The sequence below is a fragment of the Podarcis pityusensis genome, assembly GCF_964106645.2.
Source record: "Podarcis pityusensis genome assembly, chromosome: 6".
In the NCBI taxonomy this organism is placed as follows: Eukaryota; Metazoa; Chordata; class Lepidosauria; order Squamata; family Lacertidae; genus Podarcis; species Podarcis pityusensis.
Window position 1 is genome coordinate 72,201,127 of NC_138030.1, and position 27,768 is coordinate 72,228,894.

A 27,768-nucleotide genomic window follows, 5' to 3' on the forward strand; every position below is an offset into this window, starting at 1 on the left:
CCCAACATCCCAGCAGGGAACAACAACAAGGCCCAGGCCCCTTCTTTTCCCCCTCTGGGCTGCTGCTCCAAACAGCTACTCCGGCTGGCTTTAGGGTGGCCATATTTCAAACAGTGAAAATCCGGACAGAAAAGCTGCTGACCTCTGTTGTAAACAAAATCTGCCCTTTTCCCTTATGGGGTATCCAAGAGCCCATATAGAGTTCTTACATAGGTTCCATATTGGTAGGAGAAAATAACAGAGGCCAACCAGAGAATATTGAGAAGCAAAGCAGCTAGTAAGCCTGATCTTTATTGATCTGTTGGAACAGGGTCCTCACTCACCACAACGCAGGAGGGAGGAGGAACCCCCAACAATGGCGCGCAAGACCTTAATTTTAAATTCCCTGCCCTGGAGCTCAAGACCACCCCCAGAAACATCATACCTACATCACATAATGTCTAAAACAGAAATTTGAATGTTGTTTTTCCTGTTTGCCAGGTTATCTGATTGCCTTTCCTGACAGTCTGTCACCCATTAAAATGCTGATTACTCAATTCCTGAGACAATGGGAAGGCTCCCCGACCCCCCCCTCCCTCCTTGCAGGGAAAACATTTCATGTTGGTCTTTCTGTGCTGATCTATGTACGTGCTTGGTTGGTACACGTATGAACATCTATCTAAGACCTCAAAATTCCTATCACACCTCACAACAAATGTAACTGATTTGTAAGAAAGACAACTTGAAAAAAGAGACTTTTGTAAACCAAGAAAATCTTTAATAAAAACATTTTTTTAGAAAAAGAAAAGCTGTTGAGCTTTTTCCTTTTCTTTCTCGGCAAAATCTCAACGGGGAAAAATGCCGTTTTTGAGCTACTTATGGAAAATCGTGTCGGGTTGCCACGCGCCCGGATTTTCCCGGACGGCCGTATCCCGGAGGTGACGTATGGCAACCCTGCTCCGAGCCGACGCTCGGTAAGAGATACCTTGCAGTTGACGCTCGGCGCTGCGCGGCGTACGCACACCCGGCGGTGCCCAGTAGGTGGCGCTCCCCTTTGACTACGCTTCCCCCACCCTCGAGCGGGAGAAGGATCTCGCCGCAACTTCCGCCACCGGCACTCGCCGCCCGAGCCCCTTCCTACGCGGGCCTTCTACCCCTTCACGCTCCTTCTCTATAGCCGGCCACGCCGCGCAGCCAATCGGAGCACTCCGGGGGCGGTCTCTCAGCCGCGCTCCTCTCAGCCCCGGCGTCACTTGGGCGCCTGCGGTGCGAAGGAAGCGGCAGGCGAAGCGGCGAGGAAGGAGACGCGACCAGGAGGCCGCCGACGTTCCCAGCAGCCCGGTCGCACCGCCGAGGGCTGTCGCCGCCATGGATTACGGGGAAGGTGAGGCGCTCCGGAGAGGCCGCGACGAGGCTGCCGCCTCCGCCGGGCTGGGCGCTGCGGACTCAAGATGGCGGCGGGGTCTGCGGCGGAGGCGGGAAACGGGCCTGGCTGGGCGCGCCATGTTGGTGGGGGAGGGGAGGGGAAAAGAGCCCCAGAGCCTCGCCCGGGTCTGTGCGAGGGGAGCCAACTTCGCCTGCTTTTTATTTTTTTTGCTCTTCCCACCCCCCTTTTAAATTAATAAATAGTAATAGTAAATTAGTAATAATTTGATAAATAAATAGTAAGGCTCCACCAGTTAATTTCGCCTGCTTTTTATTTTTTTTGCTCTTCCCGCCCCCCCTTTTAAATTAATAAATTTCATCTATTGAATGTTTTCAGACAAATGAAGACGTTCGCAGGGTTATCGGGGGGGGGGAAGCTTGCATTTCCTAAAACATCTGATATAGTTGAGGAAAAGAATAAATGGAGTTAATTGGGATACGCAGGAGGGAAAAAAAGGAGATGGGAGGGGGGGGATTCCTGGAACCGCTGAAGGGGGGGCGGAACTCGAGGTTTGATAGGCGAGAATTGTTGAATTGTTTGCATTTCGTCGTCGTCGAGATGTTTGTTTGTTATAAATGAAAATCGTGAATACGCTTACACACACAAACACACCCACCCCAGTACGATATCCATCATTATCTCCTAGCCTGGCCCTTGCGAGGGCGCGCGGGTAGGTAGGGTGGGGCTCCTACAACAGCCACAGCCGCACGTGGAGAAAGCTTTTTCCTAGGTTCACCCCACCCATCCCCCAACCCAGGGGCGAGACTCGGCTTTATTTCACCCGGGTCAAAGACCCAGTTTGGCACCCACCCACACCGTGGGCATTTGTGCACACAGGTTGCAAGCCTCACTGGTGCCCCTTTAGAGGCTGTGCCTGGGGAAAATAAAACCTGGCTACCCCCCCCCCCACGCCACTGCTCAATGTATTATTATTATTTATTAAACTTCTATACCACCCTATACACACAGGTCTCAGGGCTGTTCATAGGATAAAATCGCAATATAAAAACCCAAGATACATAATCAAAATACAAACAAGAACAGCTCAATAACCCCCCCTGCCCCAAATAATCAGTGACGGAAAATAGAATTTAAAACACACAATATTTGTAATAAAACATATAAAAGTAAGCACCCATCAGGTATTGTCAAAAGGTAGGTTGAAAGATCAATTAACTGTCTTTCGAATCAAAACATTTTAGCCAATGGGTTTCCCCCCAATTGTAACCCTTCATAGAAGCTCTCTGATCCAGTCCATGAAGGGGCACTGGGAAGCATTTTCTATTATTCCCCCTTCATTCTGCAGCCGTTGCCCCCATCCCCAAATCTGATCCAAGAGTTGGGGAAACCTTTGGGACAGCATTTGGTGGGAGTATCTTTTTAGGCCGCATCCAAAACACTAAATTATCTGGGTAGTTCATAAGTTTGAATTTAAAAAATGAAGGATATTTCCATTGAAACTCTGTTATAGCTGTAATACTTCTTCCTTGGAATGAAGAGCTTTTAATAGTTGTTGCTTTTACGTTGACAACTTATTCTTAACAATGATTGGAAAGCCTACCAGATCTTTTGCCATAAGTTGCATTACTGCTATTCTTATATTTTCTGCAAGAGCGGGACAGGAAAAATGCAAGTAGACAATTCACAAAAGCAATTCACATGCCTTCTGCTTCTCAGAGGTTACATCTGGGACCCAGTGTACTTTTACTGGGTTCGTATACCTAAGTGCAGTAGGTGGCAGTCCAAAGCAGAGAAGCACAATAATAAATCTGTAGTCTTATGTTTGTATTTTGTTCTGCTATGTTTGGGTTGCCAGCCCTTGATCTGTCAAATGCTGGTATCAGAGAGGTTGATTGATTGCAGTCAAGTAATTCTACAAAGCCAAGAATACTATTGTGTAGGAGAAAATGGCATCTACAAGAGCTGGTGTCTCCGTAAAGAACACATGTTTTTCATTTAGAAGTGGATGACTGCTGGTGGAACCCTGAAGAATAGGAAAGTGACTGAACTAGGCCTTGACTTGGTTTTCCCCTTCCTGTAGGGCAGGTTTTTAAAATTTCGTCTTTTGCTTCTGCCAAAAGACAATGTGGGGCGTGTGCCAGCTCTTAAAAACTTCTTCAGGCTCCCCCTCCCCTTTACATGTTCTGGTGGAAGACAGCCCACAAGGGGCCTCATGCGTTGGGTGAGATCCAGCTATCTTACACTTTGAGAAGACATATTAAAATTGGTGGACTCTCCATGCTGCTCGCAATATATATGATTTCTATTACACGTGCAGAGGCACAGAACATAACCCCTGCTTAAATTGGGAGTTGCCTATATAGTTAACTATGGCTAGCAGCTTTGAAACAAGCCAGGAACCCATGTTTTAAAGCAGGGGTCAGCAAATGTTTTCAGCAGGGGGGTGGTCCACTCTCCCTCAGACCTTGTGGGGGGCCGGACTATTTTGAAAAATAGATGCATTTTAAATAAAAGGACACATTCTACTCATGTAAAAACACGCTGATTGCCGGACCGTCTGCTGGCCAGATTTAGAAGGCGATTGGGCCTGATCCGTCCCTCGGGCCTTAGTTTGCCTTCCCGTGGTTTAAAGAGTATATTAGTTGCACTTTATTTAATTATTGTTAGGTTTATTTCCAACCTTTTTTCCAAGGTGGCTTACACTGTTATTGCTGATCCACTAGGAGAGGTCACAAGTCTCATTTTAATAAAATCAACTTCCTTCCTTTCTTAGAAATGGACCGTGACTATGGGCATGGTGCCTATGGTGGCCCAAGAGCCATGGACTCTTATATGAACCAGTCATATGGAATGGAAAGTCATGGAGGTGGTGGAGGAGGCGGTGGTGGTGCCAGGTAAAATACTGAATCACTTGCCTTACGTATTAAACGAAAGCATAAATATGTTTGACAATATATCCTTATTGAATTTAAGTGTTCCTTGAACATGCCATGTTGATTCTGTGTGCAAAAAAGCACAGGAAGGTACTGTGTGGTAGATTTTTTAAAAAAATATTGGGGTTGGATTCTTTTAATGATGTACAGTGCTGTAACAGATTTTAAGATGACTGCATGCATTTGATCTAGAGTCTCTGACATCACCGTTGAAGTAGCAGCATAGAACGTATAGTTGAAGTAGACAATTTTGATTACATTATTTGATTTGATTTTAGCCTTCAATTTTCAAGGAACATTTAAATTTCACTTATTTAGCGCTAATACATTTTGTTAAAATGTTCCCTTGTAGACAAATTGTCATGTCCAGATTATTTTATTGGCAGGTACTAATTACACTAAAATGTGTGTTTGGCTTATTCTACAAATTTTTTGTGCAGTGATCTTACCATTTTGTTCTTAGCGCTGTAATGGGATTCTGATAAGCTTTTGGATTTGCACGGTGCCTGCAGTTCATGTTTACTAACTTAAGGCCATCCTTTTTATGCAAAATTGGTTTTCTTTTAAGATCTGTGCATTTTAAACAAAATAACTGGATGAAACATTAAACTTTGTTGTATTCCCATTTTTATATTTTAATTATTGTATGAGAATGCAAGACTGCAGGTTGGCAACCCTGAATCCACAAGATCTTTTGTAACATTGAAAATCAGGAAACTGCACAGTTTTGTTGAAGAATTGGTTGATATCCAATACTTATGCATAGTTAACTGTCTCAAGAATAATGATTAAGATGTACCTACCGTTTAGTAATCTGCATATGATTGGAGTTCACTGATCAGAATTAATTTAAAATCACTGTTGTAATAGACACTTCTATAGATGGTATTTTAAATATGCAAGTTTGTGTGACTGAAGTTTTAAAAATGAAAATGGGTTATGCTGTTGTAAACGAGGATAGTATACATAGTCACCAGTGTCCAATTTTCAAAATAAAGGCTTTTTCTGTTTCTACTGAATTAATTATATTTTTATGCTGGGAGAGACTCCCCTTTATAGTGCAGTTGTACCTGACAACTATGTCCCCCTGCACTCTGCCTATTCCTGTACCTCAGTAAATAAGTAAAATACTGTTCTATATTGTTTTTGATGTTTACATGTAATGCATAGCCTTTCCTTCTATCAAGGATACATTGATACTGAAAACTTATACTTGCCTTTTCAGTTCTATACTAAAGTACCTTCTTTAGTCTCTAGAATATGCCAAATGTATTCTGGCAGTTGGACTGTATGTTGCAGAAATAAGAAAATTAAGTAATTGCACTGTGAACTTTGCAGGGATTAAAAGAAAAAAGTATCAAGTTGTAATTGCCTCTCATTATTGATACTATCACAACTTTCCCGATTGACAGGAAAGCCTTTTAAATGCTGTTAACTGTTGTTAGGTATGACTTCAAAGATAAAATAATTTTATTAACCTTTAAGTCTGTGCAGGTGCCTGCATCTGTAAGACTAGGTCTGGGCACAAATAATGAGGTTTAAATACTGCTGATAGACTAAATTTAGTGAAGTTCAGGTATTCTGAACTTTTAATATTACTTTTATGGAAAAATGGCTCAGATAGCTTTCTGTCTGGTCAGATCTTGAAATTGCCCAGCCCTAATCAAGGCAAACCCTACCAAAGTAAAATATACATTGATTTGAGTTGATAAATGTCAACTGATGACTTGTCTTTTGAAATGTTTTAACTTTAGTAAGCTTACTTTTTTTTTCCTCACTGCAACTTTTCCAGGTTTGGACCTTATGAGTCTTATGACTCCGGGTCTTCTCTGGGTGGGCGAGATCTGTACAGATCTGGCTATGGTTATAATGAACCCGAACAAAGCCGCTTCGGAGGTAGTTATGGTGGTCGATTTGACAGCAACTACCGGAATAGCCTTGACTCTTTCGGAGGTAGAAACCAGGGCGGGTCTAGCTGGGAAGCACCTTACTCACGCTCAAAGTTGAGGCCTGGGTTTATGGAGGACAGAGGAAGAGAGAGTTACTCTTCCTACAGCAGTTTTTCTTCACCCCATATGAAGCCTGCACCTGTAGGCTCTCGGGGGAGAGGAACGCCTGCTTACCCTGACAGTGGATTTGGAAGCAGAAACTATGATGCTTTTGGAGGACCATCAACAGGCAGAGGCCGTGGCCGAGGAGTAAGTACAGAATCTTTTCAGATTCTTTTCACTAGTCACTCTTTTAAACCCTTTCAAGACCATAGCATTTAAAACAAACGGGCGCTGTCCAAACACAGTGCACTTTTGGCCAAACTGTTAGGGTTGATGACCTCCCAATCCCGTTTGGTATTTACCTAGAACTTAGCACCCAGTGTTTCTTCATTTGCAAGTAAAGCACTAAGAGATTAGTTGCTAAGGCTTTTATCAAATCTCTCCTTTTGTTTGAAAGGTGAAGATTAAGGCAATGGGTTTGGTCTAAAAGGGGTTAAAAGGAATTGCATTTTTCCTTGTTAACACTAGCATCTTGGCTAGTGGGAGAAGTCTTGAATCATTGTAAAGGTTAATTAGAACCTTTCTCCGTTCTGAGTAGCTTAAAGGTGCAATGTATGTATACTGTTGAATTTTAGGGGTTGAATGCCATACAGCTGATTTTGTCCTGATAGGCAGGCAATCAGTTCTACATACTCATTCTTAACTTAATGTAAGGTCACTAGACTTACGTGGAGTAATGGGTATAATAAAGATGTGTAATAAGAAATTAGGTGATTTGAAATCATAGTTAAAGGGGCGCCATCAACTTAACTAATTGTTTCAGAATGAAAACTAACGGTGCACTGAACAGTTTTGTCTAACACTTGCGTGATTTATATATAAAATTGCACACAACATGTTCTTGCATGCTGAATGTGATGTTCCAGTGCAGCTTCAAAATTGCAGTTGAAACATTGTGAACAGAGTAAAAAAACCCTCAAATATCAGCAGGAAAAACTTTTTAACAGCTGCTAGACTCCTGATGGAATACTTCAGGTTTATAAGATGATGATGTCCCATTAACTTACTTTATAATCTTATATTTCATTTTAGTACAAATAGTTAAGTTATAGAAGCTTATCTTGATCTCATATATGCTATCATAAATGTCATAAGCATAATATGTTTCAAGAAACTAGCTTTAAAAAAAACATAGGGTAGTTTATTTATAGCCTAAATGTAGAGATAAAGATCTTTAAAAAAAGAAAAGGTGGTCTGCATCCCTAAACTGTTCTTTCAAAAACGTTTTTACCCATGTGGCATTCTGAAGGGTACAATTGGCATAATAAGATTTAATGCAGAGAGACATAAAAGGAGCTAGGAGCTTTCTTGTAGTTTGGTAATAAAGTACTTTGCATATTTGTGTAGCCCTTGTTGTCAAGACTATCTTTTTTTTAAGTAGGTTTATGTTACTGAGTGAGTTAAAAGTCGCAGGGAGTATTGACAGTTCACTTTTTAAAACTTAAGTGTGCCTTTCTTGAACTTGAAATACTTTGAGGAATAAGCTACTTACTGTACTTAAAATGCATTGCACCTTTAATGGATCTGGAAATATTTCTTGTGCAAATGTAAATCGCCTAGAAAGTGTCCTTTGATTTATGTACATTCAGCGTGGAGATATTGCTAGATTGTTTTTTTGCTAGGGACCAATTTGTAGACAAAGTGAAATTTAGAACGTGTGCATGGACTTTGTTAGCGTATTATTATTTTAATGTTCTCTAACATATTCTGGTGTGCTAATGCTATTTGTTAGTCAAGTTAGGGAAACTTAAATTTCTGCTTATATGATTTCACTTATCTGGTCAGATGAGCTTTCTTGATTTAATTAAATGTATCTGTAGGAAAGCTTGCCTGCCTTTTGGTTGGTTCCTTCTCTTCAGTTTGCTTCTATTTTCAGTGCCTTAAAATGTGTGGAACAAGCCAATTTAAGCATCCTTATGTAGATGTCTGAGACAGGAAGAAAGGAAATAGTCTTTTCACACCAGTAGATGACAGTTTGATCCTTGTTTCAAAACATTTCATGATACAAGGCAGTCTTGTTTTTCTGCACTCACTGCCGCAAACCCCCTCTTCTTGATATAGGATAGAAATACGTTTTTGGCTTTGTCTTTTGTTAAATGTATCATCTGGAGAATCTGAAGAGAGGGAATATAACTGAAATTAGAATATAACTCAAGATCTGGATTTATGACTTCTCATAAGCAGAAATTCATTTGATATAAACACTTTGTGGTCAATTAACTGAAAAATGAATAAGCTTGCAGTTCTGATGTATGTTAACTTGCTAGCATTGCGTTCTTTTCCCGGAGTTAAAATATTTGTAAATATGTATTTGTAGGAATTATGTTTCTTGCCACCAGCCATATCATTTTCTAATACTTGCTCTTCACCTGTTTACAGTACATGGGAGACTTTGGAGGCATGCATAGACCTGGAATTGTGGTAGACTATCATAACAAACCCAGTAATGCAGCAGTAGCTGCACGAGGAATAAAGAGAAAAATGATACAGCAGCCGTATAATAAACCAGGTGGGACATTTATCAAGAAACCCAAACTGACAAAACCTAATGTGAAGATGAACCAAAACAAACCTAGTAAGTAATTGAATGAAAGATACAAATAATAGCACTATTTAACTTTTTCTGGGAGGAGACATTTATGATGATTTGCCATTCTTCATTTTTCAGCCTCAAGGCCCCTTTTGAAACTAGCACAGATTAGAAAATTTAATCTGCTACTTAAAATGAAGTCACTTTATCAGATTTGTGCCTATATACTATTCTCCTGTGTGAAATGTTATCTTGGAAAATTAGTCCTTTAATACATGTACGCCTATATTTTGGAACCTCTTCTGGCTTCTTTTATTGTGAAGACTGCTTGCTAGATGCTGTAGGATTATTACCAAGAGAACAATTGCTGCTTAGATGAATTTCAGACCTTAATGTTTGAATGCTTATGGAAATGCTATATTCAGATCAGATTTTTTTTTTTGGTTCCCTTCTGCAAAGATTGTTGACTTGCTATTTGAAACAACAGAAAGTTAACATTTTTTTTCTGCACTAACTTCACTAAGCCTGTTTGTATGGCTTGCTTTGTATGTGTATTTCACCTTAAATTTCCCCCTCATACTTTTTGGGCGCAGTGTGTGGTTGCTATTTGAATTGACTTGAATTTTGAGAGGACTCCAAATGGCACACATGCCACTTTGCAATATCTCTATTAGTGAAATACTCATAATTGCGATGAATGGAGTATACGTGGATAAGTTCTGTGGCAGAAACCTGAGAGGTTGATAGAACGTAACATATTGCATGGTATCTACGTGAATCCCTAGGTCAGGGGTCTGCAACCTTTAAGACAAAAAGAGCCACTTGGACCCGTTTCCGAAGGGAAAAAAAACTGGGAGCCGCAAAACCATTGCGACATTTAAAACAAATATAACACTGCATATATTGTTTCTTACCTTAATGTCCGATCTGACAGCAGGCGGGAAGGTGACGTCGGGACGGTGCGTGACTAACGCATGCACCGCCCCCATGCGACGTCACAGCCAGTACAGCGCCCGCCACAGTGGGGAGTGTCGGGGCGCACAATCCTCCCCTCGCTAGTATCCGCCCCGGAGCCGCGGCAAAGGTGTAAAAGAGCCACATGCGGCTCCAGAGCCGCGGGTTGCAGACCCCTGCCCTAGGTGATGGAGACTGGGCCACTTGCCATCAGTGTTGATGGGCAGGTTTGCTCTTCCTGAATGGCTGCGTGTGAGAAAGTAAAGCAGATTTTCCCAACCTGATGCCCTCAAGATGTATTGAACTACACCTGTCACCAGCTTTGGCCACTGGCCATGCTGCCTGGGGCTCATGGGATTTGAAGTCCAGTAATATCAGGAGGGCACCAGGTTGGGGAACGCTGGAGTAATGGGTTGTCAGAGGGAATGCTGGTTGGGATGGGGGCATAAGTACTACCAAATTTACTTTCAGAACCTTGAAACCAAAATAAATATTTGCGAATGTAAATGTGCCATCGAATCTAATGCACACCTTAATTTTCGCAACGTAATTTGGCCAAAAATGGTGAGCATTAGATTCGAGTAAATGCAGTCACTTGCTGAATTCATCTAATATTGTGCATTTGGGTATTGCTCACTAACATCGCATCAGCTATAGCTTGTGTTGTTCACGGGTGGCCTGTGCCATAGGTACTAAAGATATTAAATATATATAATGAAAACTGGAAATTATATTTCCTCTTACAGTAGAAGCATACCGGACTAGATTGAGAGATTTCTCATAAGGGTCTCTGCCTTCATCCATCCACCTGTTTCTATTTTGTCTTTATTTTGAGGTAGATTATCCTGTTTCTTGAATGTAAAAATATGTCCTACTGGTACCCTTAAGCTATTTTTTTTTTTTAACCAGCAAGAAATTGACAGTGGTCTCTGTTTGCTGGAAATATCTTCAAAACCTTGTTTCAGTTGTCATCTCATTTAAGCCAACTTGAGATTTAGGCTTAAGACCTGAGATTTAAAACTTGTTCTTTATATGAATAAGTAACTTTTTAAAAAAGTCTTCTACTGTTGCATATGGTCTTGTTTCCACAGTGTAATCAATGAGATGGTCTAAATTTTTGTTTACCGTTTCTTGTTAATTCCTCTCACTGGGGTTGGTGGTCTGTTGAAATGCCTCAGGTATGCTATTCTACCTTTGGAGTCTGAGAGTAAATGTAGAAAACACAACTGATTCTTTCATGCGCACAATATGATGACTGATTTTAAGTGTGATATAAACAACGGTGAATTGAATTTAAAAGGTGTGTAACTAATGAATGGAAAACCAATTACACAGTATGATGATGTAATCCTACATGTGCTAGTTCTGCTGCATTCTCTCAGTTTTGATATAATTTCAGTACCAGTACAAGAGCTTGATTAATTCAAATTATATGTAATTTCTTTGTGGTTTTTTATATAACCTGCAACTGCATGCTATTTTCTTTAATGTATTATTTCAGTTTCTATAACCAAGCTTCCTATTTTCCCAGTTTCCCAAGGATTTAAACAAAATGCTAGGTGAGACAAAATATTACACTGCAGCTTGATTCTCTTTAAATTTCTTCCTCCTTTCATGCTAATAGAGCCATGGACACCAAGCAAGAAAGCTACTACAGAGGTAACGATCTCTAGCTTTGCAAAATATTGTGCTTTGCAACAAACGTTAGAGTGTGTCTTGATAGTTAACACAAACACCATATATGATCTAGAAGGCCACGGGGCACAGTGATGCCTGTCCCAATGAGATTTTTCAGTCTCTCTCTCTCTCTCTCTCTCTCTCTCTCCCTCCCTCTCCCTCTCCCTCTCCCTCTCCCTCTCTCTCCCCCACCCCCTGATAGTGCTGGACCAGAATAAGAACCTGCTATTAATACAAGAGTGAGGATCTCTGTGGTGCAATCCAGAGAGCAATCTAAACAGATTAGAATTCAGTGTCACATTAGTCCAGTTGCTCCATTCTGGGGGTTCTCCTGACCCTCCACAACCCGATTGGGGAAAAGGAAGGGAGAGCCCCATTGCAGAAGTGGAAGACGTTGCACTCGGCTTCCAGTAATGGGACTGGTTAGGTGAATCCTGCCCACTGAATTTTAAGGGTAGGCAACTGGTGGTTCTTTTATATGTGCCATTGTGGTTTTAGTCTTAATAAGACATAATCGAAAGGCAAGATAAAAGCCATGTACTTGTGACTCTTCACCTACTTTCAGATTTTGGTCATGAAACCTGCATTTCTGAAAAACACATTTAATACATTTATATCCTTCCTTTCCATCGTGGAACTCAATGCAATGCATGTGGGATTCCTAGACTCGGATGTTTTAGCTTCAGCATACTATTCAGTTGAACTTGTAGCTTATATTAAAAGACATTCAGTACTAAACTTGAGATACTTCAGTGCTTGTGGTAGCTTAGTGTAAATTTATATATGTGGAGTCTCAATAAACTTGCAGGTTTCAAAATACTGGTTATATAGCCAAATAGCGGATCTTCAATCCAGTGGTCACAATAACTAGGAGGAAAGATTTTCTTTTTTAACCAATTGTTTCATTTTCAGCTTCTGTTCATGGTTGCTTTGAATCTATAGCCTGTTTACACAGGATTGCTGACAGTTTTATTTATCTAGATAAGGTCTAGAAAAATCCTAGGTACCTGACTGTCATGGCACGTTGGAACACTGAATTACGTTTCTAGCTGGTTTGAACCTAGTACTTAAAGCACTCTGTGTAAGGAACTCTGAACTATTTCACAGCAATTTGTAGTTTTATTTGTTTCTCTTACAGTTGTGCCTTGTCAAATGAAATCCATGGCTTTTAGGTGGCTTGCAGTTTAAATGCAGTATCAGTAATAGAATGAACACAGCGAAAACATAAAAAATGACTTGCATGAACATGGCACAACACAAAAACCAGAGATTCTCTCATAGCTTGGTAGAATACAAATGTTAAATGACATCCGCTAAAAGCTCAGTGTAACAGTTCTGGTGCTCTTTGTCACATGTGCCACCACAGGAAAGTTCCCGCTTCCATTCTGAGTTCAGATGATGGACACCATGTGGGGAACCCCAGGAAATTTGCTGCATATGGGAATGGTCTCATAGGAGCGTACATCCTCCTGAGATTGATGGGGCAACTCATTATTAAAGTTGAAAGAGCAAAGGTTGAATAATGGAAACTTAATAGTAGGAAAGTGGAAATACATGTTGGTAAGATTAAAGGATAAGGAGACTTCCATTTCTGAGTTGGGCAGCTATTAGAAAAGCCAGAAAAATAGAAGCTTTTGTCCCGTCAGATCCTGAATGTTGAGCAAGATACAAATGCTCTTGTAGCTGACATGCCTGGTTGATCAGAATATTTTATCACACCATGTGCAAAGTAGATGTTCCAAATCTGATAAAATAATTTTGATCAGTCAAGCATGTCAGCGACGAGGACATTTGCATCCTGCCCAATAGTCATGATCTGACGGGGCAAATTTCAATTTTACTTGTCTTTCTGATAGCTGCCCATTTTATGAATGGAAGTATCTTTAGCTCTAAGGGTGCAATTCTAATGACAATTACAGCTTTAAATGCATTATGCTATGTAATAGCACAACTCTTCAAAAGGTTTGACTGATGGATTGTTAATGCCAAATAAGTGGAATTTAAAATCGGTGTCAGTGGAATCCAATATTTTATCATATAGTGGAAGTTAACCTTCCTCTCCTCCACCCTTTGCCCCGCCCCCATCACTCAGAAAAAATCTTCTTTAGAGGGCAAGGAGAAGAGAAGAATGTGAAGTCCTGCTCCACTCGCTCACAGGCAGTGTTCAATGCAACCAAATTTACTCACTAAAAATGGTCTCGTAGCAACTTAACATACAGAAATACACAACCAGAATTTACTTTTTTAATTCATTCCTCTTAATTCAAGCTGATCACTTCAACTAATTGAATTGAATTGAAATGAATGTTTTCTTCCCGTTCTGGAATTAATGTGCCACGTTTTGTCCGCTCATCTGTTTACGCTGGAAACTTGTGCGTTTTGACCTTTCATTAGGGCAATGAAGCTGAAGCAGGTGGCGCAATTACAGATGAAGACTTTACACAAGATGCCTGTGATGGCATCTGTCAGGAATTTGAAGGTAAGCCTGCTTATTTTATCAGGTAACTCAAGGTACAGTGCCTCTACAGTTTCTTCTGGTGACATTTTCAAGAAAAACTGTACTTAATGATGTGTTATTTCCTGCAGTTGTGTGTTTCATCTTCAAAACGGAGAACGTTTAGTTCCATGGCTCTTGACTGTGACAAACGTAGCATTACTTGCTTGTGATAACGTTTTCTTTTCTACACCCAGATTATGTATACTCAATGCTTATTTGACTTTCTGTTTCATGTAGCATTAATGCCATCACTTAAAATTAGAACTGTAGTATTGATCATCCTTATCTTTGTAGTTAATATTTCATGGTATTGATTTTAAAGTAGACCAACTGCCAGCTGTTCTTCACCATAAATTGGTTGTGTTTATACATGCTGCTTATTAAAACAGGTAAACTATCTATTTCTAGGAGAAAGATGTTTCAGTTGCTAAACCATATCTTCAAACCCACAAGCAAGAAAATTCTACATTGAGGCTGAAATTCTGTCCTAAACTTCTTTCCCCCCTGATGTGCTTTGCTATTGTATACGGTCTGTGTGATAAATGAGGAATGCTGGGAACTTGCTACAAATTGTGTGGAGTTTCTTGTCTCAAAACCTTGGGGTGTATCTCATACTGTGTAATAGGCTTTCCATTGAAATACTGTTCACTGAAATACTGTTTGTGCTGCTATGATTACAAGGTGAAGCGGAATCTTCTTTTTTTTTTTTTACTCCAAAATCGAACCATCTTCAGGTTACCACTGAAGCCTGTTTTGAGATTCTAGTGTAGTGTTGTATCTGGATTCATATTGATGGCACCTTAGCAAATTCACAAGTTGTTCCGCTTAAATCTTCAAATAAAGCATCATGCTGGAAAGTAGGAGTCTTGAGTTGGTTTCTGGACTTGAGCCTCCATTCCTCTGGACTTCAGTAAATCTAGAGATTTAGAAGGTGTCTGCTGATCTTGAGAGACAAGATGCAGACTTTCTCTCTACAGAACCCAATGTCAGATGGCTTATACAGCAGTTAAACAAGGACTCACTTGCGTTTCCTTTGAGGTAAGGTGCCACATTGCAAGTTCATCCCTATGGAGCGCTTTGGAGAGGCCTAGGGATTCTTTGGTGGAATGGATTTCTCTGTGTGTATGTGTAAAAATGTGAGTGGAGTGCTTGCTCTATGTACTGGGAGAATAGTACTTCATTGTTTGCTTATCACCTCCAAAAGTAATTGTAGGCTGTTCTGATTATTATTCCTACATTGGGTGTGAATAGCAGTCAGAAATTGACATCATTGGTACCTGTTTTTAATAAGGCAGATGTTTCTTTCAAAGAGACATGCAAAGGAGAGAACAGCTGTTTGGCTGCTTGAAAATCATGTCCAGATTGACACCAAAAACCCCATTTTGCCTGTGAATTGAAAACCTGCCACCCGGAAATGCATGGAATCCATAACATCTTTGAAACGAAATTTTGAAGTTGCTTTTCTGAATATGCAATCTCAAGTTTGGAAGAATGAGGACTGTTCATACATTTTGATATTTGTGTTAAAACCCACCAGATTGTCAATCATTTGGGGGGAACGATTAGGAAACCTGTACTCGATGTTGTGTTGTAGTTTAGGGTTAAAGTGTTCCATTTTATTGGGATTTTGAAGATTGCATGCTTTTCCTTTTCAGATAAGTTTTCGCTATTCAATAAGCTGTCTTCACAATAAAACCAGGAAGCATGTAGCTTAAAACAGCATAAATTTTATGCAGCATTAAGTTTGATATCTCCTTGATTGTAGGCTCTACAACTGTTTACTGTTCTCTGCTGGTCCCTTACATAGTAGTGCCTTTAGTATCTAGGCACAATGAGGTTAGGTTGGCTTTATCTTTTGCTAATTCTCAAACCTACACTGAAATGCTTGGATATTCCCTTTAGCTTTAAATTAACTAAGCCCAGGTAGATGCCGTTGGCATAGGTGGCTTGACTTTATTCCTCCTTAATGACGCCCTAAGTGTAGTGGTTGAGATGGAGTGGTGTAGGGTAAGTTGGACTTCACATTTCCCTCTTGTTGGAGTCTAGAACGCAATTATTTATTTAGCTCTTTAATTGTTTTTAGGTGTCAAGCCGGAGGTGAAAAATGAAGAGGAAGAAAAACGTCGAATTGAGGCAAGAAGAGAGAAGCAAAGGCGTAGAAGGGAGAAGAACAGTGAAAAGTATGGTGATGGTTACAGGTTTGTGGTGGAAATGTCATGAATTTGTCCCCAGCCAAAATTCACAGGCGTGCAAAGTGGGAATGGCATCTTCCTTATGCTGTCTTTGCTCTGCCTGCTCCATGGTGTCTTATGCCTGAGCCCCCCAATGCCACATAGACAGTATGCTATATTTCCATGTATCTGGAAGGGCAGACGCGATGTATTTCATGATAAGCCGTTATTCCTGAACTATCAGGAATACCCAAAGAATTATTTATTGTAAGGACAGAATGCCTGCACACCATGTTGAGGGATCTCCTAGCGAATAATCATTTAATCCTCTTGTGAAGAGTGTTTGCTTAGTTTCAGTGGGAAGGTTCACAAGTTGTAATGGGTTTATTTGGTTTTGTTACCCGTTTGTTGTTGTTATTGTTGTTATATCTGTACCCCCGCCCATCTGACTGCATTGCTGCAGCCACTCTGGGCAGCTTCCACATAATAAAACATTAAAAACTTAACAATACAGGGCTGGTATCATGGCTAAAAGTGAGCTGCAAGCCCAAAGGTTCTTGGTTCAAATTTTGCCGTGGTCATAAGCTCATTGCAAGTTTCCATGTTCAATATGGAGGTATAGTGCCTGAAATAAATGTGTTGTGGCACTTGGAACATTTGAAATGCTATATAAAAATAGTAATTGTTGTGATTTATTGCTGTGGTTAAATGTTTGACAAGTAAAACTTGCTAAGCACTGTCTGGCAGCGACATCAAATGATGTCCACCCACTTGCACAATGGGACTTCCTGTCCCTTTTCTCCCTCCACATGTCCCCAAACGTGTGGAGCAGATTTTGGGAGCGCATGGAGGGCTGAGGAGGGAGGAGAAGGCTGTTGCGGAACTGGGATGTCCATTTGCACTATGTTGGATTCATCCGGGGTCTTTGATTCTATATAAACTTTGAAATGCTGGACTCTGTGTGTTCTGTTAACAAGCAGAAAGTATAAAAGTAGCTGCTGTTTTGACTAATATCACCTGCTTAAACAGGAGCGATAACATATTTCTTTCTCTAGAGTACAGTAACTTTAGGACTGTTGAGTCACTCCTGTTAGAGTAATACTGCAGATTTCTATTATATTGTAGTACTGTGATTAAAATGTGTAACTAGGTATGCCTTTTACTTTTCTGCCACCTCTGCCTGGGTAACCATGCGTCTGCAACAAAGAGCCTTGTTGCACATTAAAGACCAATGCCTTGTGGCAGAATCTTTTGTGGGCTAGAGTCTCATCAGAATGAGGATTCATTTGAATTTCTCTCTGGTCCATGAAAGCCTGTGCCACAACACATTTGTTCCAATCTTTAAGGTGCCACAAGATGAAATACTGGTCTTGCCGTTCAACCCAAGGCATGCTTATTCAGAAGATAACTGTATTTTTCACTCTATAAGACACACCTAGTTTTTAGAGGAGGAGAACAAGGGGAAAAAAATCTCTCCTCTGCGCAGCGCCTCTCCAGCGAAGTGGGAGGAGAAATGGAAGAGGCTCTGTTTCTCCTCCCGCTTCGCTGAAGGGGCGCTGCGCAGCTCTCCTTTTCTGCACAGTGCCATTCGCTCCATAAGACGTACAAACATTTCCCCTTACTTTTTAGGAGGAAAAAAGTGTCTCTTATGGAGCGAAAAATACAGTACTCTCACTTATTTCTGTTTCAGTTGCCACCTTGTATGAATCACATGCTTACAGGGTCCAAAAGAAACTCCAAACTGCCTTAGATTATTGTGATGGAACCATCTCTGTGTTTTTAACCGTATATAACATTTGTCAATGAAATGAATTGAGTGTTGCAGTGGCAGGATTTTAACAAATTCTATATCTCTCTGTGCAACATGTCTCTATCTTCTGCCAGAATGGCATTCACCTGCTCATTCTGCAAGTTTCGAACATTTGAAGAAAAAGACATTGAAGCTCATCTGGAAAGTCCTGTTCACCAGGAAACGTTAGATCATATTCAGAAGCAAACCAAATTCGATAAGGTTGTGATGGAGTTTCTACACGTAAGTTGTCTAAATGGAGCTATAGATTGGCTTGTGAAATGCACGAATCGCAGTGGCAATAACCTTAAATTGGGAAAATTGAAACAGTATTTCTAACACCATAAGTAAAGTGATACATTTTTCTAAACATAAATAACGTTAAAGAGTTCCTAACACTTATGTTACTTGTTTTTATACATGGAGTGTGTTGCGTGACAAAGCCCACCCCCCTGCTAGGACCAGTACTTTAAAATAACCTTTCACCTTTCAGATACCAATTTCTGCCTTCATTTATACACTCAGGATAAATGCTTCATCTTGCTGCATGGCAGGGATGGCACTGACCAAGAATAGCACAGTGACCAGTTTCGAAAGAGCTTGCTTAGGCATGAGTGCTAGCTCAGGGGAATTCTCAAGATCTCTTCTTTCACTAGTGAACCCCTTTGCCGGATTGCAAAATGCTTTTGAATCTGCTCAGTTACAAAAGCAGTTTGCAACACTGCTGTCTTTATGGGGTAGTGGTGAAAGCCTATACTGTTTTCAGAAGATCTCTCTCTTTCTCTCTAAAGCACCAACCCCCTTTGGGCTCATCAAACTAATTTCATAATACTTTGGATCCTGGCCAGTGAGTCTGGTAGCTTCAGTATGTGGGAGGTGAATTTAAAACAAGTGAAGATAAAGTTTGATTTCCTGAAAGTGATGTACACTCTCTCCCTCCCCCCCCCCAAACCAAGGAATGTATGGTGAATAAATTCAAGAAGACCGCTATGCGTAAGCAGCAGACTACTAGCCAAATGGAAGCTGCCCAGATGACTGAAAAAGATGTTATGGAAGGCAAGTAGCCTATGAAAGCGTCTGCTGTGTGTCAGCATAGCAAATTTGTTATGTAGGCACAGTCTAGAACTGTACGTTAACAAGGCCAAATCATATTTCCTAAATTTGGTCACCAACTCAGAAGTTGGGGGTGCCGGTCTCTGGGATAGGGCCTGTTTTTAAGACACCTGCCGAAAACTCTTATTCCAGCAAGGCAACCACAGTGTACAAGTTAGCTGTATTTGCATTAATTATTTATTCTACTGATCTTATTTCTGATTTATTGATAATTGATTTATATTTCATGTATATTTGTGTTTTAATAGTTTTGCAGATTTTTGCTGCATTTTATGGATAATTACATACACCGCTTAAAGAGTTTGTCATCAAGAGGCCCTATGAATCTTACTTAATAAATGCATTTTGAAAACGATATTGGACTCGGTGGGACTTCCCATTTAACTAGCAAGGGCAAATGGTTCTGTAAACCTAAGTGATTGTTACTTAAAACAATCAATTTTGGGTTTTGGGAGGAGAAATGTGGTAAATGTTGAAGAATTTTGTGTCACTGCACCAGGCATTTGCAAAACTCCCATATTTGATGCCTACTTGTAAATCTCCTCTGTAGAATAACTTATCACATTTAAATGTGATAGTACCATTAATTGGCATAAATTTGGAAGAAATTCTGGTTCGTCTCATGGTTTTGCAAACACACACACAGATCCCTTAACCCTTACTACATGTCTTTCTCTTAGCATAATCTGTTACCCTTAACATATTTGTTTCTTTGCCAGGTGTCACGGCTGATGACCACATGATGAAAGTAGAGACTGTTCTCTGCTCTGCATGCAGTGTTTATGTCCCTGCTCTACACAGTTCTGTTCAGCAGCACTTAAAATCTCCTGAGCATGCAAAGGGAAAAACGGTAAAATTTGACTGTAGAGTTTCCTTTTACCTTATTGATTGACCACTAAAGCGATAAAGATGGTCTAGTGCTGGCATCCCCAACCTTCGGCCCTCCAGATGTTTTGGACTACAATTCCCATCATCCCTGACCACTGGTCCTGTTAGGTAGGGACAATGGGAGTTGTAGACCAAAACATCTGGAGGGCCGCAGGTTGGGGGTGCCTGGTCTAGTGTGTGTCTTGGTCCGTTGCTTCATTGAGCCCATGCTCCCCCCCTTGTTTGCTTTGCCATGTCATTCAGTCGTTAGTATCAGCAACAGTTCATGATTACACCACACAGTAGTACAGAATTTAACAATCCTGTTTAAGACATACCAGCTCCCGTGTAAATTAGCAGAAGAAAGGGAGAGTACCTAATGAGATGCATACATTTGGTTCTTATATTAAATCTAAACACAGTTGGGAAAGATCTGGTTGAGTAGTGGTTAAGTTTACATACTAGCCCAGAGCTGTGGGTGCCACACAATCACAAACTATGGGATTGGCTTTCCTGGCCAACTGAAGAGTTCACTTGGAATTTGATGATTCTGCTTGGCCACACCCGCAATCTAATCAGTGACCCAGTGGCTTTCTTGCTAGGACTAAGCTGTAGATGGATACAGAATAAAGCTATGATCACCTTTAGCGCCAATTCTCCTCCTTTAATTTCATCTTTGATTAGATCGTTTCCCCCTAATTCTATGGTTCTCTGCACTTAGAATCATTTGAAAATGAGTAGAAAGCAAAACATAAGCTCAGGGCTCATTTGTGCAGACAGTTGGACGTACACAAATGAAGTACGACAGGCCATTCCAAAAGCAATAAAGAGAACTCCATCCTGCCACAAATGGTTAGCATTTCAGTTAATAATGACACCTCTCTAGTTGCTCTTAAGATGGACGAAGTTCAATCATAGTTTTGCACTTGGCTTGGCTTTCCCCGTGTATAGGTTTAGTTTCCAAGTAGACTAGTGCTAAACTCCTGTGAAACTTTTTCAGCAGTACTGCAGGTAACCTGAAGCAACCATGCACACATAGGATCATAAAGCCTTCATGGCTTCTATGAACAGTAGGAGGAGAGGTTACTCTTGCACCCCAATATTATGTTGAAACACTGACAGGAAAATAAGCACTGATAATTTTCCTCTTTGGGGGGGTAATAAGGAATTGTCTTGATATTTTTAGGAAAATAAGAATTTTCCCACATTATTGAAAGTCCATTGAAAACCAAAATTTAAAAATACAGGTTATTTCCCATTATAAAAACAAGTTTAAAAAATAATAATAGCCTTAATCCAGTTGGTGCCCTTGCAGTCACAGAAATGCATTTGAGAAGCATCCAATAATGGGGATGGGTTTCTTCCACCTTTTCCCTTCCTTTCTTCCTTCCTCTCTCTCTCTCTCTCCCCCTCTCTCTCCCTCTTTCTCCCTCTGCCCCCTCAAATTGTCCCAGTATTCTCAACAAATCCATTCTAGAGAGTTGGAGGTTACTCCAGAACAGAGTGGAAAGCGTCATGGGGGCTGGGGAAGGTTATTGGACAAAAATGATCTTGCCTCCCACCATTCGAAATTAGCAGGGTGCCTGGCGCATTTTGCACCTAAAGATTCTCCATTTGCGAGCACCTCCAGAAGTCTGGGTGCTATTTTTTACACCAGGCTGACACTCAGTGATTACTGAAATGTATGTGCTTTGAAGCCTCAAAGTATATGTTAAGGATAGACAATACGTTAAGGAGTTTAACGATAAAGAGTAGAGTGTTTTGAAAACTGAAGTATGGTACCAATATTTTTATTGTCAACACCAAATTAAATATATATTAACAATTTCTGCTAAAAATCTGATATTAACAATGTGACACTTATGTGAATTGCCTATTAGTTCATGCTTTTCAAAATAATAAAAAGTATTGCGCCCCCCCTCCAACGGCATTCTGTTTTGATGCCGACAACCTAGGTTCCAGAAGTCATTTGGCTCCTTGGTTTTTTATCCCAGTTTCTAATACTGTTGCCTCCTCTTCTGCTACCTTGTTAGTTTTCCATTTATAGCTTGCTCTTATCATTTGGTCTCCTGTGGTTGACTGGAAGATGGATAGAATTTTATGTTGTCACCATCCCCCCCCCCCCGAGAAATCAGTGCTATTAATAGATAACCAATGAAGTAATTCATGTCCTATTTTGTATACCATTTAAATTTAGTGATTGAACAAGTGTTTGGATGTGGTCACTTGGCAAGCCATACATTATTTTGATGAGATTAAGGGTGTTGCTAGCGTTTTTAAAAAACACGGGAACTGCTACAACGCTTTATGAAGCCAACTTTATTTCCAAGTGTTGACAATAGGCCTCAAATAGTACTGTATTTTTCGCCCCATAGGACGCACCGCCCCATAGGACGCACCTAGTTTTTTTTTTGGGGGGGGGAATAAAGGAAAAAAAATTATTCCCCCCCCAGGCGCGGGGGCTGGCGCAGGGGAAGCCTGAGCTTCCCCAGCCCCCAGAACAGGCTGCCGCCCCAAGCCTTGCGCGCCCGGCGGGACGCACCGCCAGGCACGCGAGGCTTGCGGACATCTGCCCGAAGCAGGGAGCGGGCCCCGCAGCTCGCCCCCTGCTGCAGGCTGCCGCCCCAAGCCTTGCGCGCCCGGCGGGATGCACCGCCGGGTGCGCAAGGCTTGCGGACATCTGCCCGAAGCAGGGGGCGGGCCCCAAGCCTCGCGCGCCCTCCCGGGACCTCCCGACATCTGTCCGATGTGCGGGGTGTGCTACACAGCGCGCCCCGTGCTTCGGGCTGCAGGCTGCTGCCCGCAAGCCTTGTGCGCCCGGCGGGACCTCCCGCCGGGCACGCGAGGCTTGCGGATAGCTTCCTGAAGCCTGGAGAGTGAGAGGGGTCGGTGCGCACCGACGCCTCTCGCTCTCCAGGCTTCAACGAAAGCCTGCATTCGCCCCATAGGACGCACACACATTTCCCCTTCATTTTTGAAGGGGAAAAAGTGCGTCCTATAGGGCAAAAAATACGGTATGTCCTTGTATATCATAAAAATTAATGCAGACAAAACGGATTCATACTTAAATCAAAATCCTGTTCTGCAGTTGATCAAAATCAGTAGGGCTTGAAGATCATTGCAGATTCTCCTTTAATGATCCATAATAAATGTAAAACCACAGAGCGTCTGCTTCTATAATGTGCTAGATAGTCCTAAACTATATCCTTTTATGATTGTACTAAAGCCAGTTGTTTAGTTGGTACGTAGCACTCTTAACAGTAATTCAACTTTTTTCTGAATATTTTACTTTTACTTTTCTCTTCAATAACCAGTTCATATGTCTGGCTAATATTGCATTTCTTATAATGGGAATTGGTTGTCTCTGTGGAATAGGTTTCCAGTGCTTGTTTTTACAGTATAATCTTGTTTACAGACTTACAAAGAGCAAATTAAAAGAGAGAGTGTACTAACTGCTACCAGCATATTGAATAACCCAATTGTGAAGGCACGATATGAGCGCTATGTCAAGGTAAGCTTGCAGTATGACCTAACTTTTTAGCAGCAGACACTGCTGATAAAGAATGCTTAAGATTGGCTCCTGCATGATTTTCTCGATTTGATCATTTATAAGTGAAGTAATCCTATATTTTTAGTTGGGTACCCGCACTTCACATTGGTAGGTAAAACAGCTGCAATCAGAATTTAAAAAAAATAATAATTATTGATCAGAATGGCTTGTCTATTGATCAATTAAAATGGCAAATATTTGTGTACTAAAATATTTCCAGTGCAAGAAACTTTATTTGTGTAATAATGCACACTATACCTTAGAAAAAGCACTCCTTTGTGAGGTAGAAAGGATTAACATAGTGCTTGTCATTTGCAGTTTTTTACTTGTTAGGTAAAGGTAAAGGTACCCCTGCCCGTACGGTTGTGTCCGACTCTAGGGTTGTGCGCCCATCTCACTTAAGAGGCCGGGGGCCAGGGCTGTCCGGAGACACTTCCGGGTCACGTGGCCAGCGTGACAAAGCTGCTCTGGCGAGCCAGCACCAGCGCAGCACACGGAAACGCCGTTTACCTTCCCGCTATAAAGCGGTACCTATTTATCTACTTGCACTTAGGGGTGCTTTCGAACTGCTAGGTGGGCAGGAGCTGGGACCGAAAGACGGGAGCTCACCCCACCGCGGAGATTCGAACCGCTGACCATGCGATCGGCAAGCCCTAGGCACTGAGGTTTTACCCACAGCGCCACCCGCGTGTTACTACTTCTTAAAAATCTGTTTGATAAGAGGGTGTTTTTAGTGAATTGAAATATTTCTGATCAATTAAAAGTTGCAGCTCTTAAGTAGAAACATGAATTTCAGCTTGAGTAGTACTCAGTATTAACTGCCTTACATTACCTTAAGACATAATTTGGTCTAAATGGACGAAAACAGAACGTGCAGCTATCAAGCCATGAAAACCTCAGCAGCCTAATGTGGTTTGAGTTTGCGACTGTAGATTAATTGGTAGGAGCAGTTTGGCTTCCAAGTCCATTGTCCAGAGGGCCAGGGAGGGGCAGGCAAACCTCCCCTGTTGGAAGAAAAACTAATCAGTTCCTACTGTAAAGCCCTGTTGATTGGTTGTTGGAGGAAAACCAAAAGGCAGTCTTTCTTTGTCTAGTTTTTGGCCTCTTGTTGTTATTTGTAGGCATCTTTCAGGCCACGGCCGTCACAAAGCAGCTTGCATAAGCAGGAAATGAAATACATGGAAGGAAAACGGCCATAATGGAACATAAAATTTTAAAATGTACAGGTCACTTGGCTTAGAAGTTACTGAGTAGTACAACAGGAGACTAGTAATACTTAAAACGCTTGCATCTATTGCGACATTAAAAGATCTCTTTTAGGAAAAGAAGCTGTTTGAAATAAATAGGTAAACAGTAAAACTTGTAGGTTGGAAATGACATGCACATCTGTGGGTGGGGATTCCCTATATGTATTCCATTTAATCACTGGGCAGCTAGAAATGGCGTTGTAGAGGTGGACAGGGAAGGGGGAATGGCAACTGAAGGCAGATTATCCACCTTACTCATATCCCTGCCTGGCTTTCACCAGCAGAGCTGAAGTAAGCTCGTGGCAGCAATTCCTCTGTCTGACCTCTGATTCCCCCAGCCTCAAATTATTTCCCTTCCACTGTTCCTAATAGTAGGGAATAGTAGGGAAACTACATTAGGTTTTCTCCCTGGTTTGTAGGTATGTCAGGTACTGGGAAGGCTGTGGATCCTTAAGATCCATGCTTGTCCCTGGCACACATCCAGTCTTATCAATAGCGTGCCTGCTTTTCACCCTGACTGACATCAGAGTTGGTCAACAGCTGAATAAATTTATGTGGCATTGGAAGGAAGCATCCAACATTGGATCACCATGATGAGATCAAACAGAGGTCTCTATCCTCAGAGAGAGATCTAATGCTTCCTTTGTTCTCTGAGATGCCTTCCCAGAGATCATAAGATTTTGGTGTTAGTGTGTTACTTGTCTGGTTCCCTCCCCCTCCCCGATTGTGATTTTATTGAACTTTGCAGAATATGTGAGCCAAAAACGTAATACGGAATTAATCCTGCTTGTTCCTGCATGTACATTTTAAATGCAGACTATCGTTTTACTTAATTATATTTGCAGCAGTTTCGTAACACTCATTATTTAAAGATGCCTTCTAAGCATGCCATGGGAATTGTGTATCCAGTTTTATCCCGCTGTTTCCTTGCATCTTCCGCTGCGTTCTTCACCCAACATGCTTTGCCCAGTGTTGCTGATATTTATCAATGTTCTTGCTAGGGTGAAAATCCATTTGAAGTTACTGATCAAACTCCTGAGCAGCAAGCGGAAGAAGACAAGGCAGACGAACCTGTGGAGGAGGAGGAAGAGGAAGCAGAAGCCGAGGAAGAAGAGGAAGCCGAGACTGCAGAACAAACCGACTTCACTCTTGACCAGACAGAGGATGCTTAAATGCGTGAAATGTGCACAAGTAGAGGAAAATGCCGCTTTATTTTTATTGTTTCTGTGGCTAAGTGTAAAATTTATAGTAGTTAGAAATAAGGCTTTTTACCATCCCTACGCTATGCATGCATTCCATTTAAATTGAAAATGTGTTTGTTACTTTGTTTTTACCTTTGCTTAAAATGAAGGCAAAGATGTTTTTAGTTTAGCTTTAATAGTAAGCCGGCGGCTGTTAGATTCGATTAAACATTGTATGGTGTATGTGTTCTTAATGTTGGTTTTCCTCTCTTGGTGTTGAGAATCGGAAATAAAGGAACTAGGCCGTTTAATCATTTCAGCACAAAGGTATTTCAAGTGAATGCTACAGCTACTTTGTTTTAGACTGCATAAACTCTAAGAATTATGTTGTGAGTGTGGCCGTCTTTTGGACTGCATCACTCATTGTAAAATACATGTTACAATATATCTTGTAGTCTTTTGTGATAAAGATGTATGTTTGTAGCAATAAAACATTTTAGAAATCTTAGTGTTTTGTTGTTTTAAGAATTGGGGTGGGGGAACAAGAATTGAAAACAGTTAAACATTAGTAGAATTAAAACTATATATTAAAAACGTACAGACAAGCACAACAAAGGCAGCAAAGCACCAGCCCACTTATTAAAAGCAGTCAGTTCACAAAAGCCTGTTGAAACAAGGTGGTCTTCACCTGCTGGCAGAAGAACAACAAAGAGGGAGCCAGTCTTAACTTTTTATAGGGAGGGAGCAGACACTGAGAAGGCCCTGTTGATCTATGCTGTATGAATGCTGTTGGAAAGCAGCCTAGTGGCTGTGCTCCACCTGGAAAGCTTCTGCTAACATGTTGCTACCAAGGCCAAACAAATTTTTGTTTTCCTTTCCCTTGTTTGTCTTGTATATTTCTGAAAGGTGGCAGCCCCCATCCTCGAGACGTCCTTCAGACTATCTACAATGGACTACGCACTTGCCATATGAAAAACCACAGTGTTCCCTTGGTCAAAACCTAACAGTTTCCCCCAGACCCTTGAATTTTCCCACCTCCCTACTAAAGTGAAAGACCCCACAGGCCGAATTAGGCTCACTGCTTGGTGTATGGGCACTATTTTACCCTGAGCTAACGTGTTTGTCTCCACTAGTTTTAAAGGTGCATAGGTTGTTTGTTGGTCCTTACCACTGAGGTAGGAACTGTGGGCTCTCCAGAATATCTTTGGGTAATGATCATTTGTCCCAGCCAGCATTGTCTTCAGGGAAGCATCGTAGCTCAGAAGAAGAAGAAGACTACTTCAGTTCCGATTCCCAGCATCTCGTGGGACTGGAAGACAGTGCTGTCTGAAATTTTGGAGAGGCAGAGTAGACCAGGAATGGGGAACATTTGTCAGAGATGGTGGAGGGCCACACAATCCTCAACCCTAGTGAAGACAATGATGGACCCATGGCCCAACATAACTCAGCTTCCTACCACAGGACTTTGTGTCTGGCTATAGCTGGAAGCCACAAGTGTTCCTCTTCTTATCGTAATAATACTGTGGAATGGAGCTTATAAATATATCAGGCTAACTTCCATAGTTAACAGCAATTTGCCATACCCAAACTGGTTAAAAGCAGAAATTGGAAATGAGTTGCAATACCAACCCAAATGTCGATGCTGGGTTTCATTAAATTACCATTACTTCATGACATTGCGATGCTGTGTGTCTTGATGCGGTGTGTTGCACCGGGAACTTTAGGAAGCCTTTGTGCGCTGGAGTTTTTGTCCTAGCTTCCATGAAGGGGTTAATATGTTTCCAACCCTGGGGGTTTTTTGATTGCCTGTATGTGCTGAGGTCATTGTCACTCTTAAATGAC

At 41.3% G+C, this 27,768-nt stretch overlaps 1 protein-coding gene and 1 long non-coding RNA gene across 5 annotated transcripts; both read left to right on the top strand.

Moving 5' to 3' along the window:
• The first annotated feature begins 1,032 nt into the window (after positions 1–1,032).
• ZNF326 (zinc finger protein 326) lies at positions 1,033–26,434 on the top strand. Of its 4 annotated transcripts, none has more exons than XM_081008712.1 (12): positions 1,033–1,363; positions 4,140–4,260; positions 6,092–6,497; positions 8,730–8,925; positions 11,459–11,493; positions 13,906–13,990; positions 16,092–16,206; positions 18,064–18,211; positions 18,925–19,024; positions 19,801–19,931; positions 23,364–23,459; positions 25,747–26,434. In XM_081008712.1, exons 1-12 carry the CDS (start codon positions 1,348–1,350, stop codon positions 25,915–25,917), a joined length of 1,620 nt encoding a protein of 539 aa, XP_080864838.1. In that variant the 5' UTR covers positions 1,033–1,347; the 3' UTR covers positions 25,918–26,434. The 4 variants fall into 4 exon arrangements, with proteins under 4 accessions (XP_080864838.1, XP_080864835.1, XP_080864837.1 ...); XM_081008709.1 differs by having other exon boundaries at positions 1,170–1,363; positions 16,092–16,188; XM_081008711.1 differs by lacking the exons at positions 11,459–11,493; positions 13,906–13,990 and having other exon boundaries at positions 1,177–1,363; positions 16,092–16,188.
• On the top strand, positions 16,213–17,639 carry LOC308478793. Its single transcript, XR_013987282.1, has 2 exons — positions 16,213–17,162; positions 17,212–17,639. It is a non-coding gene; the product is annotated as an uncharacterized lncRNA (long non-coding RNA).
• Positions 26,435–27,768: the final 1,334 nt, after the last annotated feature.